This window comes from Apodemus sylvaticus, chromosome 21, assembly GCF_947179515.1.
Source record: "Apodemus sylvaticus chromosome 21, mApoSyl1.1, whole genome shotgun sequence".
In the NCBI taxonomy this organism is placed as follows: domain Eukaryota; kingdom Metazoa; phylum Chordata; class Mammalia; order Rodentia; family Muridae; genus Apodemus; species Apodemus sylvaticus.
The window spans coordinates 34,780,975-34,798,483 of record NC_067492.1 but is presented as its reverse complement, the minus strand read 5'-3'; the positions used below and the strand labels follow the sequence as shown (position 1 = coordinate 34,798,483).

Sequence of the window (17,509 nt, the reverse complement as noted above, 5' to 3'; positions counted from 1 at the left end):
GAGCAGTGGGGGGTAGCCAGGGACCCCCACAGGTGGGAAAACAAGCCGTTCTTCAGTCCTCTCTTCTTCCTTGGCCTCCCCTGACTCATACCTGGCTTTTCTGAGTCCGTCCGTGACCCTGACACTGCTTGTGTGCCCTGCTGGTGTTTCTGCGTGGACGTGGATGGACATCTTGGAGACAAGGAACACTCCTGGACACTAAGTGTTGGCAGGAGTCCCACTCTGGGAACACTCCAAGAATCCCCATGGGTTTCTCAAACACCTACAACCCGCCCTACCGACAGCTGACTGGTTCCTCTCATTTGATAGTTGCCTACCTAGTAAAAGAATAAAAAGGATGTCAAAAGACCCCAGCATCGCCACCACCACTGTATAGTCCTTGCATGGCTCAGGGGATTTGACCTGACGAGGCTTAGTGGGAGACTGAGGGAAAAACACATTCAGGAAATCTGGAGTCAGGTGGATTAGGCTCCCTGACGGAGAAACCTCGGCAGGCTTGTCATGGTTGAGGCAGAGGCAGAGGCAGAGTTACTGCACACAGCGCTGAAGGCTGTGAATGGTCTACACTGGAGCTGCAGATAGGCTAGCTGATCTGTGGAGGAACGCTCTGTGGGGCAGCAATCTTTAAGCATCCTCGGAAAGGGCGTACGGAGGAAGCCATGGTGGACATCTTCCACACGTGTGCATGCACACATGCACACAATCAACATGCACACATGGGTCAGAGGTGGCTTTGCCATCTTCCCTGTGAGCCTAACCACTCCAGGTGTGCTCTGCCATTTTCCCATAGGTCAGAGGTAATGCATATATTTTTAAAATGCTTTGTTACGTTTTTATTTGTGTGTATAGGTGCACATAGAGGCACATACATGCACTGTCATGGTGTGCAGAGGACAGGTTGTAATCATCTGTTCACTCCTACCACATGGGTTCCAGGGACTGAACTCAGGTCATCAGGCTTGGTGGCAGATGCCTTTGTGTGCCGAGCCATCTTGCTGGTCCTAATCGCTGTGTCTTTAAACCATGGACAATTTGAGGGTTCTGTTGGCTCAGTCCCACCATAGAGCTATGTACCGATGCTCCCAAATGGGGCACAGTCCCTCCTGCTGCTGCTGCTGGAGCCCAGCTCCGCCTTTTACCCAGCGGGGTCGGCTTTTCCCTGAAACAGAATCAGGAAGGAGACCAGCATCTGAGTGGACAGAGGGGTGAGGAAAACTCTGTTCAGCTAAAGTATTTTTGCCTCATTTTGGGGTCTAGAACTTTAACACACCCAGTCTCACTAGATTTTGGAAGCTAAGCAGGGTCCAGCCTGGTCAGTACTTGGGCAGCGGACAGAAGCCATCCATTACGGAGTTTTCCGGAGGGAGCTTGAGAGACCTGGAAGTCAGGATTATCCCAGGCTAGGCACTGCACCAGGGAGCTGCAGCCCGGCCCAGCATGGCCTCCGTAAAGCTGTTGTCTCTACCGTCCACCTCAGGCATCCAGGAGCCCACAGTCCCCCCACTGCGTGCCAGCCCGGCTCCTTGTGATTTGCCCACACGAAGCTGGGCAGTGATGCTGAACCATTGCCCAGCACTGTAGGATCACTGTGGCCTAAACACTCGTAAGTGGGAGTGGGGGTTGCCTCAGGCCTGTTTGGACCTCAGGTTTCAGGAGCCCTCTAGGGAATGAGAGGTCTGGAGGAAAAGGAGCAAGAGCGGAGTCTGACAGCATTTCAGGCTCCTGTCATCCACCTGCCGCCACCCGGAAGAAAAACAGCCATCTCTTCACCCCCAGCTGCCGTGGAGAGGAAAACATAACTTTCTGAGGAAGACTGTTCTTTGTTGCCCTGAGGGGAATGTCACTCTGGCCTCTCTGCCCAGGAGCCCTTCGAACATGCTGCACTGCCCATTTCCCAGGGATGGAGACTCTCTGGGTTCTGTGTCTCTCTCCCCAGCCCTTCCCCTCTACTCCCATCACAGACCATCTGTCCCTGCCCTGCCCACCCTCAGCCCTTTTAATAGCATTGTCCCTAGAGAGAACTGTCTCCAGGTGGTGTCACAGCAGGTAAGGGGAGGACAGGACACCCCGGTGCCTTGAATTGAGGTGGGTGTCAGGAGGCAGGTGGCCAGGAAAGTCCTAATGAAGGAGGCTTCTCAGGTGGCCCTGCCAGGGTGGATGGATGAGTGTGCACACAGCAGAAAGGAAGGGAAGAAAGGGCAGAGGGAGGAGAGAGGACGCCATTCTAAAAATACAGCCATCTGCATCGTGTTAGCTAGTTTCCTGGGAAACCTCTGGAAACAAAGCTCAGCAGGGCTTAGGGTGTGAAGGGGAGGGGATCCAGGGCTTAGGGTGGCAGATTGTCCTCTGCACTGAGGGCTAGGACAGGTGCAGAGCTGCCACCCGGACACGGATCCCATCCAGGCCTGGACCCTTTGACTTCAGTCACTGGCCTTCTGTAGGAGGAAAAGTCAGGACAGGGTTAGGGAAGGGCATCTTTAAGCAGCCAGCTGCTGCAGACCCACCGCAGGGGGAGAGTCTGGGGGTTTCACTGCTAAGAACAGCTAGAGACGGAGTGAACAGGAGAGAGAAAGGAAGCCGGGTCTCCAGGAGGCATCCATCCCTTCGTGCTGTAGGCGGTATGGGCGTTCCTGCACGAACACTGGGCAGGAGGCATCCAGTCAGGCCTCACCCCGCCTCACCTCACTTCCCATCACTGTGGAATGAGATGGCAGAGTAGGCACTTTGCAGGCTGTGAAAGCCTGGCAGGCAGAGGCATCGTGCCAGGCTGCGGTGGCGCTCGCCTTTGATTCCAGCACACTTTAGACTGGTCACCTTTTCTCAGTTCTCACCCATCGCTACAGGGGCAATGCCTGAAACTAGTAATTATGAATATTTTGTAAGAGTTTTACAGTGTATCTCAGGATGACCTTGAACTTACTCCCCCCTACTTTCCCTCTACCACACTCCCTCCCTCCCTCCCTCCCTCCCTCCCTCCCGGGGATCGTGTAATGTCCAACCTTCCAGGCTTTTTTTGTGGGGCCTGTTTAGATCTCTAATACCTGGGATGATATTGAATGCGTTGTAGCTGCTTTGGAAACAATTTATCGCTGTGTTCTACATGTGTGCCGTGACATGTAGAGTCACAGAGGAGAGTCAGAGGACAACTCATGGGATCCAGTTCTGTCCTTTGCCTCTGTGGGCTCTGGGAACTGAGCTCTAGTTGTCATATTTGGGGGCAAATGGCCCTGTCAGCTGCGCTTTATTAATTGTTACGCAGCACTTCTGCATGCTTTAAGAATAACCTTAGTCAAATTACCGAAGTAACGTGGAGATCTTGTACCCCCTTGATGGGCTTTTGGCTTCTTCTTGCTTTTCTGTTGATGGCGACACTGGTGAGCATTCCCACAGCTAAGTCAGTCATTATTCATCCCCTGGGACCTTACACAGTCTCCCTCAATGACAGGACTTGCTGAATCTGACAGTGTGAAGCTTTACGATACCTTTTTTTTTTCCTTTTTGGTAATCCATACTGGCTATATCCCAGCTGTATCCCCAGTCCATGGTTTGAGCCTTTTAAGGAATTTTCATTCACTTTTGCAAAACTAACCACCAAGGGAGCAAAGGTGTCAGAGATGACATAAGCGTTTTAATTATTTTTATTTTTATTTTACGTGCATTGGTGTTTTGCCTGTACATGTGTCTGTGAGGGTGTCAGTCCCCTGGGACTGGAGTTATAAGCAGTTGTGAACGGCCATGTGGGGGCTGGGAATTGAACCCAGGTCCTCAGGAAGAGCAGTTGGTGTTCCTAACTGTTAAGCCATCTCTCCAGCACAGAATATCTTATTTTAATCTGAATTTCTTTGAGTATCTCTGTGTTTTAATGAACGTTTGACTCACTTCCCTCCTGGGCATCTTCTGGCCTCTGCCATTATGCCCAAGTGAGAGGCAGTACTGTCTCTCCGGCACACACCTCCTCCTGGGTTGTCTGTGATATTTGTTGTTTCATACACACACACACACACACACACACACGAGAGAGAGAGAGAGAGAGAGAGAGAGAGAGAGAGAGAGAGAGAGAGAGAGAGAGAGAGCACTCAAATGTGTACACACTGTGTAGGTGTGACCCTTTCTTCCTAAAAGGTCAGAAATTTCTGCATCTGCCAGAATCAGGGTCCAGGACCCTCTGGTGGCTGCCAGCTGAGATCCTGTGTTTTTTGGTTTTTTTTTTTTTTTTTTTTTTTGTTGTTGTTGTTTTGTTTTTTGTCCTACGCCAAGCCCTGTTCAGGTCCCAAGAAAGAGAGTTTTCACCTCCCATCCTCTTCAGCCTCAGTCTACCAAAACCTCTGCAAGCAGACACCCCATCCCCACCCCCGGGCTCCCTGAGCTCACCTCTTCAATGCCTCTCCACAGAGACCTTTTGCCTCACAATAAATGCAGGGTCTTGTGTGGAACCTTAAAGGATCATCTTGTGTGACTTAGTTTTGCAAAACATTTTATCTGAAAAGAGCAAATACGGTATAATATAGTCCTCGGTTTAAGCAGGTCCTGGAGAGAGGTCAGTTGTGGTCCCCTCACCAGTCAGCTTCAGAACAAGGTCCAACCTCGTCCTCCCTTCCTCCTAGGGCTTCTGCTCCACGACGTGACCATGGCGGGGCTGCAGGAGCTGCGATTTCCTGAGGAGAAGCCCCTACTCCGGGGCCAGGATGCCACCGAGCTGGTGAGTTGCCCCTTCCAGGTCCTGGGGCTGAGCGCCACCTTGTGGTGAAAATGGAAATTGTTCGTTTTCCTGTAGTCTTTCCTGTGGTAATGGGGAGAGCCTCCCTGTGAGCTCAGAACCACCCAGAACTGACATATTTATTCCTTGAGAAATGTGTCAGGACCAGCCTGAGTGCCCAGCCCACGCCGCTGGGTATGCACCCCGCTCACCTTGCTTTGCAGCTGGCAAGGCAGGAGCCCAGAGCCTTCCACCTTTAGCTCCGTATTTCCTTTCCACCTACCGCCCCAGCCTCCTTCCAGAAGAAGCAGCAAGGATTGGGATCAGGTGGCTTAGCCAGGGCTCCGGAGAATCCAGCCACATGAGACCATAGCCCTGCCCTGAACAGCATTTCTGGTTCTTCTTTAACATAAAATTCCCAGGTTAGTTGAGGGTAGCCTGTGGAGCCAGAAGTGAACTACATACTTGGCAAGCTCTTCAACCCAGGTTCCATTGCTCCTGGTCCACGGCCGACCCTCCTGCTTGGTTACCTGCGGGAGCTCCTCCCTATGTCCCCGCTTTTCTCCTTGTGTAGTACAGTCCTTTAAAAATCACACAAAATAGTCCTATGCGGTCCTGCCTGTTGTAATGGGGAGGACCTCACTGTGAGGTCGGAACCCCCCAGAACTGACTCTCCAGGGCCCGCTGTCTTGCTCCGAGACTGCAGTGTTCATTCCTGGGGCTGGGGGACATTAGTCCAGGAGCACTCAGGACAGGCTATCAGACGCTAACTGAAGCCCAGGCTTCCCTGCTCTGTGCCCAGGTCTCTCTAGCCCCCTGGGCACATTGCTGTCCCTTTGTCCTGACTCACAGGCCTCTGCTTCCAGTCCGTGGAAGTCCCTCTTCATCTGCTCTACCCCGGCTCTCACTTCAGGCCCCCAGGGCTCGAGCTTGCCTCTCTGCCGTTTGGATCTGTGTTTTCATCTCACGCGGAGGCCTCAGTCCTTGAGTCAGCACAAGGCTTTTGCTGGGTACCCAGTGGCCTCTGCTTTTTCCAAAGGCGCAAAGCACCCAGTGCAGCTTCCGCGTCCTTGAAATGTCAGCTGGCCGCACCGTGCGTTGTCCTTGGACGCTGCCATGTCTCAGCCTGTGATCAGGCAGAGTTTCTTAGCATCCCGAGTGCAGTGCCTGCCTGGCCTCTATGTTTTGAACGGCTGTAGTTAGCCAGGCACACATTCTTGTTATCCAGAGATCCCCCAACCCCACGCCGTATCCACGTTATCCACAGCCAGGGCTTCAGTTAGTGAGACAGAAGTAGCCAGGGAAAATCATCTGTACACTTTTTATTTTCTTGTCCTTATTCCCTGAACAGCAGAGCGTAGCAACTATTTCTGTGACATATGTCTCCTAGAAGGTGTGTTATGGGCAATCCAGAGCTGATTTAAATTGTATGAGAGGACCGGGGCGGTGGTGGCGCACGCCTGTAATCCCAGCACTCTGGGAGGCAGAGGCAGGCGGATTTCTGAGTTCGAGGCCAGCCTGGTCTACAGAATGAGTTCCAAGACAGACAGGGCTACACAGAGAAACCCTGTCTCGAAAAAACCAAATATCAAAAAAAAAAAAAAAAAAGTATGAGAGGAGAGTCGTGGGTTCTGGGCAAATAAAATGCCATCTTTGAGAAGTGGGCTCTGGTGCCTACGAAAGGCTCTGTAACAGAGGCAGAGGCGGGAGGGTATATGTCTGTATACTGTATAATTCTGTACACTTCTCCACCTCTGTAAGCCACTTTAGACTAGCTCCCCTGAGGACCGCAGCGCCCTGGGTTCTGTGAGGTGCTGGCTGCTCCGTCTCTGTACCTCGCTGGTCTCCACACCCTCCTGGACTCTCCCATCATCCCAACCCTCCCCGCCCTTTGCTCTGACGTCACACACCTCCTGTGGTGCCCAGGGATTCATGTGGGCTCGTTTTTTTTTCTGCTGTCTCTTGGCTTGTGAGCCCCATCCCTCCCACCCTGAGCCCCCAACATCCCGAGAGCACACAACACACCCTACCATTATCTGCTTCATCCTTGCTGTCAGATTTTGTTTTTAACAGAACCGCCTCCCTCCTTCCCCGATGTAATTACCTTCCCACAGCTCTCTCTCACTGAGCTTGGTGGAGGACTTCATCCTTAGTGGGCAGCCCCTTCTGCCAGCTGCCCCCTTCCTAAGGGGTTCCCGAAGTGGCCGCCCTCCCTCCCTTGACCCCTGTAGTTCCCCCAGGCCTTGGAAGAATCAGTGAGTCTCACTACATAGCTGAGGCCGGCCTTGGACTCCTATCCCAGCCTCCTGAATGCTGGAAGGACCTGCAGTGCTACTGTGGGTGTGTTCTGAGTGGTCTGCCCCTCGTATGGGAGGACAGATTGCTCATCTGATCGGCCTGTGTTTGGGCACCCACTCAAGTCCAGCCTGTGCATGGCCAGATACGCCCCCCACCCCCATCATGGTACCTGGAGTCCAGAGGCAGGACAGGCCATCATCAAAGATGCCACTGATAGTTTCTCATTGGTCCGAGGTTTGAGGGGGTGAAGCAGGCAGTGCTGCTGGCCTTGACAACACCTAATAGGCGTAGGCCAGGATACTGACCAGGCCTCAGCTTACCCGCCCTGCCCTAGACGTGACAGTCATGGTGCTTCCTGGCTCTGTCACCATCCTCTTCCCTGGTGTGTAATGATCCAGCGCCCGAGCTCAGGCAGAGATGCCAGTGCTTTCTGCCTGTGGCGTAGCCCCGGTTCTCCCCGTTAACCCAGAAGAGAGAAGTGACCCGTGAGTAACTTCTGTTAGCATGAATGGAGACTGGGGATCAGACCGGTCGGCCTGCTCCGTGCATTGCCCCGGAAGCCGGGCTAACTTGCTCCCTTTGTTTGCTCTCCGTAGGATAACCCTGACGCCTTCCTCTCAGTTGTGGACACAGACTGGAAGGTAGGTTGGGGTTCAGCCTCTCAAATATTGGACCCTTATCTGTCTGGACCTCTCTCCCACTGGGCTAGGCCCTAGAGGGCAGTAATAGCCTGTCTGTGTGTCCCTGTCTCTGGTGGCGAGGGCAGGCCACCCCATGACCTGATAAGCTCCCTGATGGCTCACAGCAGCTGCCCCCTGCCCAGTGAAGGGGCTGGACCCTCTGTGGACAGGACAGCGGGGAAGGAAGCAGAGGCCTCCGGCGATGAGTGTGCAGAAGAGAGCGAGGGATGCTGTCATCTGAATCAGCATTTCCTCTGGTGAAAGCTAGGCTGACTGTGAACTAACTCTTGTTTCCATAGCAGCTGTTGCCCGGACAACCATGTCCCGGTTAGTTTGATGCCAAAGGTACCATGAAAATGGAACTCGCTCTTTGTTTTTATTCCTTCACATGATGATTTTGCTCACTTGACCAGCTATCCCCCTGCCCCTGAGTCCCCTAGGAACGGTTTATTTCCTGGTACCAGAATATGTCGAACAGCATAGGAGGGAGAGGGAAACGGGGTTATTGGGTTCCCAGACTCCACTGGCCATCCAAATAGGACAAAACCCCTCCTCCCTGCTGGATGGAAGTCACCTTGACCAGGCCACTTGACCTCTATTTGGATCAGTCGCCATCGAACAGTCTTGCTGTCTGGATGCAGGAGGTAGTGCTCCCTGATGGCTCCTCCCCCCCAAAGCAGTTAGCCAGCAAGAAAGAAGCTCTGGCCTCTGCGTTGCTCTCTGGGTCATGTGCCTCTTCAGGGACACACCGGGAGGCTATAGGCAGACCACCACATGCCCATCCCCTGGCAAGTATGGGGTTCAGCAGTGGGGAGTTAATCGGAGCCCCTGGGAAGGATCGGAAGGGTGTGGCTGAGAGGTGGACCAGCCTATTCAGAAGGGACAGCCCAAAACCAGAGCAGGCCTGTCCTGGGGCCTCTGTTCTGTGTTCCAAGTGAGAGTGGGGGTGGGGCCAAGAGGGGGTAACTAGGGCAGCTGTAGATGGCGGGGCCCTGGCTCTCAAGACCCCTTGCTTGGCGAAGGGCAGTGTGTTCTAAAGGAATCCTCCTGTCACTCTGGGAACACCACATAGAGGCTGGTTTTGCTTGGTTTTCCTTTTCACAGAAAAGTAGCCATAAAAGATGGCTGTCACCTGGGCCATAGCCAGGGAGCCGCCTTCATCCCCAGCTTCACAGCATCAGGCAGTGTCGCTGTCGCTGGCCTTGCAGGGTCAGCTGCAGGTGGAAGACGCAAGACAGAGAAACTAGAAAACACAAGTCCAGGTCCGGCAGCGTCCACCCCACCCCACCCTGCCACCCTGCTCCCAGACTGCTTGTCTTGTACCCTGAAGCAAATAGCTCAGAGTGTTTGTGAGGAGACGGTGGCCCAGGGTCCAGTGCTCAGACACCCCTGGAACCGTGACAAGGCACAGCCAGCCTCAGCACACAGCCATGGTAGACCACCTGGTGTGGATCCTGGTGCTGTGGCTTCCAGCTGTGAGGTAGGGCAGGCAGCTCACCACACGTCTGAAAAGTCGGGGTGCCCAGTGAGCTAATAATACACGCTGGGAGTGTCTAGCATCCGGGCATCCTAACCCAAGTGTCTGCTCCTGGGTGGTCGTGCCTGGGTCTGGAACGCTGAGATGGATGTAAGCCCCACCGCTCTCCCCTGAGTGAGAAAACACTCCCACGTCTGATCTCAGGCTCCGTGTGCTTCCCTCAGGCTTCTGTGTCTCAGAAGCACAGACTAAAACTCTCACCCCAGGACTCTGCAGACAGCCGCTGGGCAGGCCTGGCCTCGGGTCTGAGGGTTTGTAGCCAGCGAGCTGAGCAGAGCAGAAACAGGTCGTGTGAAAGAGGCAGTGTTGGGTCAGCGGCTTCCTTTGGAGCCAGGGAAGGGGAAACCCCTCAGTAGGTAGCCAGGGAGTGGGTGTGGATTGGTCAGGGACCACAGGGAATGGGAGTTGGTGGCAGGATGTTTCTGTTCCCTTGAGAGACTCGTGGGAGGTCTTTGGGGACAGAGCAGGACACGAGGGACAGGGATACACTATTCCATGACTCCATTTGGGACTGATCTGGTCAGGCATGGCACAGACAAAGCTGTTGGTACCCAGGACAGAGACTGCTACTAGGACTAGTGCGCGTGACTGCTACAAGTCAGGTCATATGACTGTTGCCAAGCCAGTCAGCAGGCACCTGGGTGGGGAGCTGGCCACCTTCCCCTGGGTCCCACCGGGGTACAGGGTGGTACGGACCAGCAGTACAGTCCTCCACCAAGAAGACAGTGGGGCACGGACACCCAGCTCCCACTATGCCCCTGCCACTCGTATTCTCTTAGCCTCCTCCCCTGTCACTTCCCTGGCCTACTTCTTTTCCTCAGCTCCCCTTGGCTTTCAGCTCCTCTGCATGCCCTCTCTGTGCGCCTCAGACACGCGTTTGCCCCTGAGCCTCACTACCCAGGTAGATAGGTCATGCAGCCTGGGGGACCGTTTCCAGAGACTCCACGCTGGACTCCATACTGACTGGCTTCAGAGCGCAGGGCCGGCTGGAGTGTGTGCCGGGCATGCAATTGTCAGCTTCCTCCTTCCCTCCCTCCTGCTCCTCTGCTCCTGCAGTCTGCCCAGCCCCGCAGGCCCATACACTCCACTTTCAGGGCTGTGTGTCAGCCCTGGGCATCCGTATGAGCAGGGCGAGCTGTGCCCCCGAGGGGAGAGGCGCTCCAGGAGCTGTCCTCAAGGACAGTCAAGTGACTTGCTGGGATGGGTGGGCTTGGGAGTCAGGTCCTCCAGAGGGGCGCCTCTGTGTGCTCGATGCAGGGGTACCTGTGTGGCCCTCGCTGCTGCTGCCCGGGACCCACATACAGCTGTGCTGATGGACTGTGTCAGGGTGCTCAGGACCCTTGAGAGGCAGGGGCTGGGACGGGTCAGGATGCTGTGTGGCTAGGGCGGGAGGGGCTGAAGTGAGGCGGGGTGAACGAGGACCTCAGGAGCCAATTGGAGCCAGGTTTGTCTCCTGACAGCCAATGTGGGAGCGAGGGCTCGGAGGGGAGCAAGTAGCTGCTCAGAAACCTTTCCGGGGGGAGGGACCAGCCTGGGCAGGGCCAGGATCTGTGTATAAAATCACTGGCGCTCTGTCTCAGTCCCACCGCAGAGCCGAAGTCTCCCACCCTAGCTGCCCCCTCCCTCCAGACCGAGTGACTCAGGCTTCGGCTTGCCCATTCTGGTTCAGCAGATTCCCTTCCTCGGCAAGATGCCGGAGTGCTGGGATGGGGTGAGTGAGGGTCCGGGGGCGGGGGCGCTGGGATGGGCAGGGAGGCTGGGCATCCTTGTGACCTACAGAGGACAGGACGCCGTCCCGATCTGGGTGGTGACAGGTCTGCGGATGCCTGTCCTCCTGGTCTCCTCGGGCCTGGGTGGAGGGCGGGATGAGAAGGTTGGTGTCTGGGAAATGCAGTGAGCGCACTGACCTCTTCGCAGGCTGCGGTCTCTGCCTCACGTGGGAACACCGCTGTCTGCCCAGTTGCTCGGGGTCACTTCAGCTCGGTGTGTCCTCTGTGAGCCCCTGACACGTTCCTAGCATCTGTCAGGGTTGTGCCTGCAGGGTCTGACCGCGGGAGATCGTCTCGATTGCGGGTAGCTGCCGCAGTGTCACGTCTTCAGAAGGAGCTGCTTGTGTGTCTCCAGTGCTCTGCAGGGCCAGGCTGGGGGGTAGGAGTCTCTGTCTTCAGAGGACTCAAGGCTGTGCCGCTTTCTTTTACAGGGTGGGGAAGGCGAGGCTGGAGCACGGAGCTGGCAGGGTGTGGGGCCGTGCCGTGGGGGAGGAGCAACAGCTACCCAAGCCCTGCGCTCTCCTTCAAGGAGGGAGATGCAGGGCAGATTTGCACTGCCTGCATCCCGGGCCCCACACCTCTTCTAGTCCGGTCCTAGCTTGCCCTACCCTCCCATGCAGACCTTGCCTCCTGGATTACTCAGGAAGCTGTGGGATACAAATCGTACCACAGCCACCGCCTTGCTGTGTCAAAGCCCTGTTCTGACCCTCTTCTCCCTAGCCCTCAAGGTCACTGCTGAGGAGAAACGAAAAGGGGACGTCAAAGCCCCCTCCCTTACCGATCGCCTGCCGCAATGCATCCCTCTAGCGCCCACCTGGGGGGCGGGGCTCTGACGTCATCGGGAGCCAATGGGAGCACATTCCCCTGGCAGTGGAGGGGCTGACAGTCTGCTGGGCTGTGGCCCTTGATGCTTGTTCCCTCTCTGTAGGCAGCTCCCTGAGGGGTAGGGATGCTCTGCTTCTGTCTGGCCAGCTATGTCTGAGTTCTCCGCCCAGGGATGGGGAGGATGAGGTGTTAGAGAAGTTGCTGGAAACATTCAGTCAAGGTCACTAGGCCTCAGGACAAGAAATTTGGTAGTCATCCCTCCCTTAGCTCTCCATGACCTTACCAAAGCCAACGCTTCTCCACCAGGCAAGTGAGCCTTCCTTGGCCAGTGCTGTGACTGATGGGAAGGACTTGGGCATCCGTGTCAGGGTTGGGAAGGGCCTGCTGACCACTTGGCAGCAGAGAGCAGACACTCCTCACACACCAAGAGGGTACCTCATGCATCCCTTTCTCTAGAGCTAAAAGAACAGTGAAGAGACCATATCAAGGATCCCAGAGGAGAAAAGCAGCTGTCTGGGGTGGGGCAGCCTGCTTAGGAAGTAGGTCCTTGGGTGGACCTGAGCCTCCACCTCAGAAAACGCTTCCCTTGGTGTAGAGCCAAGGCCCCAAGCTGGCATCTCATCAACCCTGGGCTCGACCTTGGACAAGTCTCTTAGCCTTTGCAGGCCTGTGACTTCCTGTAGAGCCGACTGTAGAGGGCTGGGGTCCGTTCAGGAATAAATGAGGTTGTGTGTGTCAGACACCAGTGAACAGGAAGCTTTTCTTGGTCAAACGGGTCCTGAGGGAGGACAGGCCTGGGAAGGCGCTGGGCCTGGGCCTAACTGAAGACCACAGGAAGATCCCAGAGTGTAGCCACCATCGTGGGAGCCTCTACACGTCATCATTTCCTTCTGGAAACACAGTGTGGACACTGGACCCTGTCATACCACACCCAGAACAGCAGTCTGGGAGGCTGGCTTTTCTGAAGCAAGTGCCCCTGTCTGCTAAATGGAGTCTAGGTTCCCTCTGTCTTGCCCGGCAGATAGGAAGCTTGGCACACAGTCAGTACTCAGTCACTTGCTGTGTCTCTCCTGGTGGCAACTGCAACCCCAGCTCCAGCTCCGGGCCACTGGCAATGCCACCAGGACCCCTGTGGTGGAGGGAAGGGTATATTCAACTCTGACCAAGCTCTTGGCGTTTCCTGATCAACTGCCCAGGAATGACCTGTGTGCAAAAAAGCCAATCAAAAGGGTGTATCCCCTCAAGGTTCTGGGGTGCCAGGTGCCACAGCCCCTCCCCCGGACCTTGTCTGCAGACCACAGCTCCCACAAAGCCTGTATGAGGATTTGAGAAGTTGCCTGCTCTGCTCAGAGTTACAGGACCCCTGAAGGACTAGGCCTGAGTAACCAAGTCAGAGGCACTGGCTTAGGACCTGGGAGTAGGGACTGCAGAAGGCAGGCGTGGGTAGCCCTGTCCTTCCTGCCTGAGGAAGGCTGTGGAGATTTGTACCCGAGGGGAGGGAATGTGAGAGGAGAGGGTAGCAATGAGGACTGGTGTGTGACTTAGGAGCTGGACATGGCCGAGGCAGAAGTATTTGCTGTGTTTTTTAGGTGGCATGGCAGAGGCCTTGCTGTAGGAAGGGGACACACCTTGAGGCTTAGTAGTGGGGCTGGGCTGTGGTGGCAGAGCCCTCTTGGGAGGGTTCTGTGAAATGGAGAAAACTGGCCTCCTGGGAGCCTGTAGCAGGCTGGATGCGAAGCGGGAGCTAGGCACTTGCATGTGGGTTTGCAGAGAGAATCAGGACTTTTTGTCCCTGTGCTGAACACCTCTGAGAGCGAGGCTCCACTAACTTGTCCTCTGTGGGGGTGACTTGAGGTGATATAACAGAGTCACCTTGACTAGGGGCTCCACCACCTCATTCTCCAAATGTCCAGTGCCATGTGTCTCCTCCAGGAACATGACATCGAGACGCCTTATGGCCTTCTGCACGTGGTGATCCGGGGCTCTCCCAAAGGGAGCCGCCCAGCCATCCTCACGTACCATGACGTGGGTCTCAATCGTAAGTGCAGCTGCGTCTGCATCCACCTGCCTGCCCCTGCCTTGGATTCCATAGCATCAAGGTCTCTTCCCCTCCGTGCATGGCCCTGGGGATCTCAGTTCCAAGTCCCTCCTGTGACAGCCTCTGGCCTGAGATTCCCCCCTGGCCCATCGGCCTGCCTTACCTGACTGCCAGCCCATGGGGCCCCTGGCATCCTCGGTGCCTGTCCTCTATTTTCGACCTCTAAGAGGTGTGTCTTTGCAGACAAGCTGTGCTTCAACACCTTCTTCAACTTTGAGGACATGCAGGAGATCACCAAACACTTTGTGGTGTGCCATGTGGATGCCCCTGGGCAGCAGGTGGGAGCGTCCCAGTTCCCTCAGGGGTAGGTGCCCCAGAGTCCCTTCACCCGCTCTGCCTGGGCCCTCACTTGTACCCAGGCCCTGAATTTGCCCTCTGCCCACAGGTACCAGTTCCCCTCCATGGAGCAGCTGGCCGCCATGCTCCCGAGTGTGGTGCAGCACTTTGGGTAAGTCCCTCCTTGTCCTGGCTCCGGACTGCAGGATCGGCGGGACCCATATCACTGCCCTCAGCCTGGCTTCAGCTGAGAGCTGAGGGGGGTGGGCAAGTTTCATGGGAAATGACATCGCAGCCGTGGTGTGACCAGCTCTGCTCTACACAGGTTCAAGTACGTGATTGGCATTGGAGTGGGAGCCGGAGCTTACGTGCTGGCCAAGTTTGCAGTGAGTTTCTCCACCCTCGGAACCCCAGGCCAGGCTTAGAGGGTGACCCCTGGGCCACAAGGGCTTTCTCTGCTCTTCCTCCTCTTCCTCTTCTTTCTTCCCTTTTCCTGACAGAAGCCCTTTCTCCCCTTTCCCTCCAAGGAAATTAACTTAGAAAGAAATGGCGGTTGGGGGGAGATGCTACAGATGTGGCTCTGTGACAGTGTTGGCCTCGTGTGGGTGGGGCTCTGGGTCCCGTCCCTAGCACTACACACACACACACACAAAAAAAAAAATACTTAAAATAGATGGGTTGGCAAGATGGTTCAACAAGTAAACCACGTGAGCCTGGCAGGCGACCTGAGCTCAGTCCCTGGAGTCCACACGGAGGAGAGGAAGGGACTCTACAGAGCTGTCCTCTGATCTCTGATGAGCTACGACATGCCTCACACACGAATCACAGAAGAATAGCAGAATAAACAGATAAGACAGTTCCTTCCCTGTGTCCTGCTTCAGAAAACTGGAGCTACTACCTGCTTCACTGCTCTCCAAAGCCAGAATTCCTGCTAGTGACAGACTGGTCACTGCCCGCCCACAGATGTTGTCCCCAGCGGATGCAGTGCCTGTGGACACAGATGGGCTTTTAAGCACATATTACACTTGCATCCTGGTTCTGAGGTTTGAGGAGAACCGCATTTCAGAAATAACAGGCTAGGCAAGGAAGCCTTCACCCCTAAAACCACAAACTGTTTCAGGGCCCAAACATATATATTACTGTTGACAAAGAAGAATTTCTACTTTTGGTTTCTGATCCCACACAGTCATTTTGTCAGGTGTAGCTACAGTTGGACAGAACACACAGGTCTCTGTCCCAGCAGCACGGGCTGGCTTTGAAAGGCTTAGATTCATTTCTTCTACCATGGAAGTTTCTACAACCACAAAAAGCAAGGAAGGAACCAGCTGTTTTAAGATGGGGCTGGTGAGCTGGCTCAGCAGGTAGAGGAGCCTGCCACCAAGTCTGACAGCCTGAATGTGATACCTTGGACCCACGTAGTGGAAGGAGAGGAGAGGACCAATTTCCACTAGAGTCTTGCTTCCTTATACATTGTATGTGTGTGGGCACATGGAACACGCATGCACGTGCACACACACACACACACAAATGTAAAAAATAAACAAGATTTAATAATGTTCATTATTCAGTTTGTAACACCTTAAAAAATAACATAATAAAAAGAACCGTGAGCCAGGCAGTGGTGGCACACGCTTGTAATCCCAGCACTCTGGGAGGCAGAGGCAGGTAGATTTCTGAGTTCGAGGCCAGCCTGGTCTACAGAGTGAGTTCCAGGACAGCCAGGGCTACACAGAGAAACCCTGTCTCGAAAAAACCAAATCCAAAAAAAAAAAAAACAAAACAAAAAAAATAAATAAATAAAAAATAAAATAAAATAAAAAAAGAACCGTGGCTTCATGAATGAGCATTTGCTTGGAACATGTGGTAAGGCTCTAGGTCCCACCCCCAGAACCACAGGCGTACACACAAATACATACACATGTATTAGGGCAAAAAGCTGCTGTAGTCATAGAGTCCACCTAAGTCAGAGAAGTTTTAGGGGTGAGCAGAGGAGGAGGATCCGCAAGGCTCCCAGCCTTAGATTTCCTATACAGACCAAGCTACACAGCCCGTTGGTGATAGCCTGAAGACCTTGCCACACCAGAGTTACACGGCCTAATCCGCCCCTCTCCTCGCCCGCCTGCAGCTCATCTTCCCTGACCTGGTGGAGGGGCTGGTGTTGATGAACATTGACCCCAATGGCAAAGGCTGGATCGACTGGGCTGCCACCAAGGTGAGCGCTAAACCCTCACGGCCCTAACCTTCACGGCCCTGCCCCACCCAGCCGGCATGGTGATGGCTTGAGCTGAGCCTCACTCTGGCTCTCCCTCCCTCCCTCCCTCCCTCCTTCCCTCCTTCCCTCCTTCCCTCCCTCCTGCAGCTCTCTGGCTTGACCAGCACTTTACCAGACACCGTCCTCTCCCATCTCTTCAGTCAGGTAAGGGGCAGACCAGACTGCATGTGGGGTGTCCTCAGGAGTGGGGGCAACAGACTGGGGCTTGGCCAGCACGAGCAGGCAGGTGACTGCTGCAGGTCAGGCAGGGCTGGGTCAGAGTGGCCCTCTGAGGTGGCCTTCCTGTGGGGAGCCTCTCCCTCCAGAGAGGATGTTCCTGAGAGGAGTGGGACCAGGTCCCTCCCCCACGCCCTCTCAGAGCCCTTTGCCCTTCTGCCTGCGTGTGCCCCCTCCCCCCCCCCCCCGCCCTCTCGTGCCCAGGAGGAGCTGGTTAACAACACGGAGCTGGTGCAGAGCTACCGGCAGCAGATCTCAAACGTGGTGAACCAGGCCAACCTGCAGCTCTTCTGGAACATGTACAACAGGTGCGGGCGGAGGAGGGTGGTGAGGGGGTCCCCATCCCCCACGACCCTCGGGAGGCTCTGGGCAGGCAGCACCACCCCTCGGCTTGTAGATGAGTTGGTTTTGAAGTCTGAGAGGGAAGCTTCTTCGCCAGGGTGTGACTTCCTTGGAGCTGAGAGGTGCATAGGGCCGAGGTCCTGGTCACTGGTTCTGGCCTTTCTCCTTTGCTGGGTGGAGAAGGTTAGCGGCATTCCTGATCCCCACTGCAGGACTGGGGGATCAGATGAGGTCGCAGCTTCCCCACAGTGCTTTGTGAGAGCCCCAGGAAGCTCTTCCAAGCCTGCCCTGCTGCATCTTTGTTCTTGTAAACTTTTAGTGAGGAAGTTCCTCCTGGAAAACTACAGTGAGGGAGAGACACCGGTGCAAGTATTTAGTAGAGTTGTTGTGTGTGTGTGTGTGTGTGTGTGTGTGTGTGTATGGTCCCAGAGCAGGGGTGTGCAGGATGCAAATGCCACATGCTAGGCACACATAACATGTAAAATACACACATACATGCA

General features: G+C 55.1%; 1 protein-coding gene across 2 annotated transcripts in view; it reads left to right on the top strand.

Moving 5' to 3' along the window:
• The window catches only part of Ndrg4 (NDRG family member 4), a 37,585-nt gene that overhangs the window by 14,701 nt on the left and 5,375 nt on the right, over nt 1-17,509 (top strand). Inside the window, exons 2-10 of one of the 2 annotated variants that reach the window (XM_052166677.1) lie at nt 4,605-4,699; nt 7,591-7,635; nt 13,738-13,843; nt 14,087-14,207; nt 14,289-14,351; nt 14,505-14,565; nt 16,305-16,391; nt 16,539-16,595; nt 16,872-16,975. In XM_052166677.1, the coding sequence (XP_052022637.1) occupies nt 4,605-4,699; nt 7,591-7,635; nt 13,738-13,843; nt 14,087-14,207; nt 14,289-14,351; nt 14,505-14,565; nt 16,305-16,391; nt 16,539-16,595; nt 16,872-16,975 (739 nt within the window). Of the gene's footprint in view, nt 1-4,604; nt 4,700-7,590; nt 7,636-10,784; nt 10,923-13,737; nt 13,844-14,086; nt 14,208-14,288; nt 14,352-14,504; nt 14,566-16,304; nt 16,392-16,538; nt 16,596-16,871; nt 16,976-17,509 lie in introns of those variants that run through there. The other variant, XM_052166678.1, reaches the window with a different exon arrangement.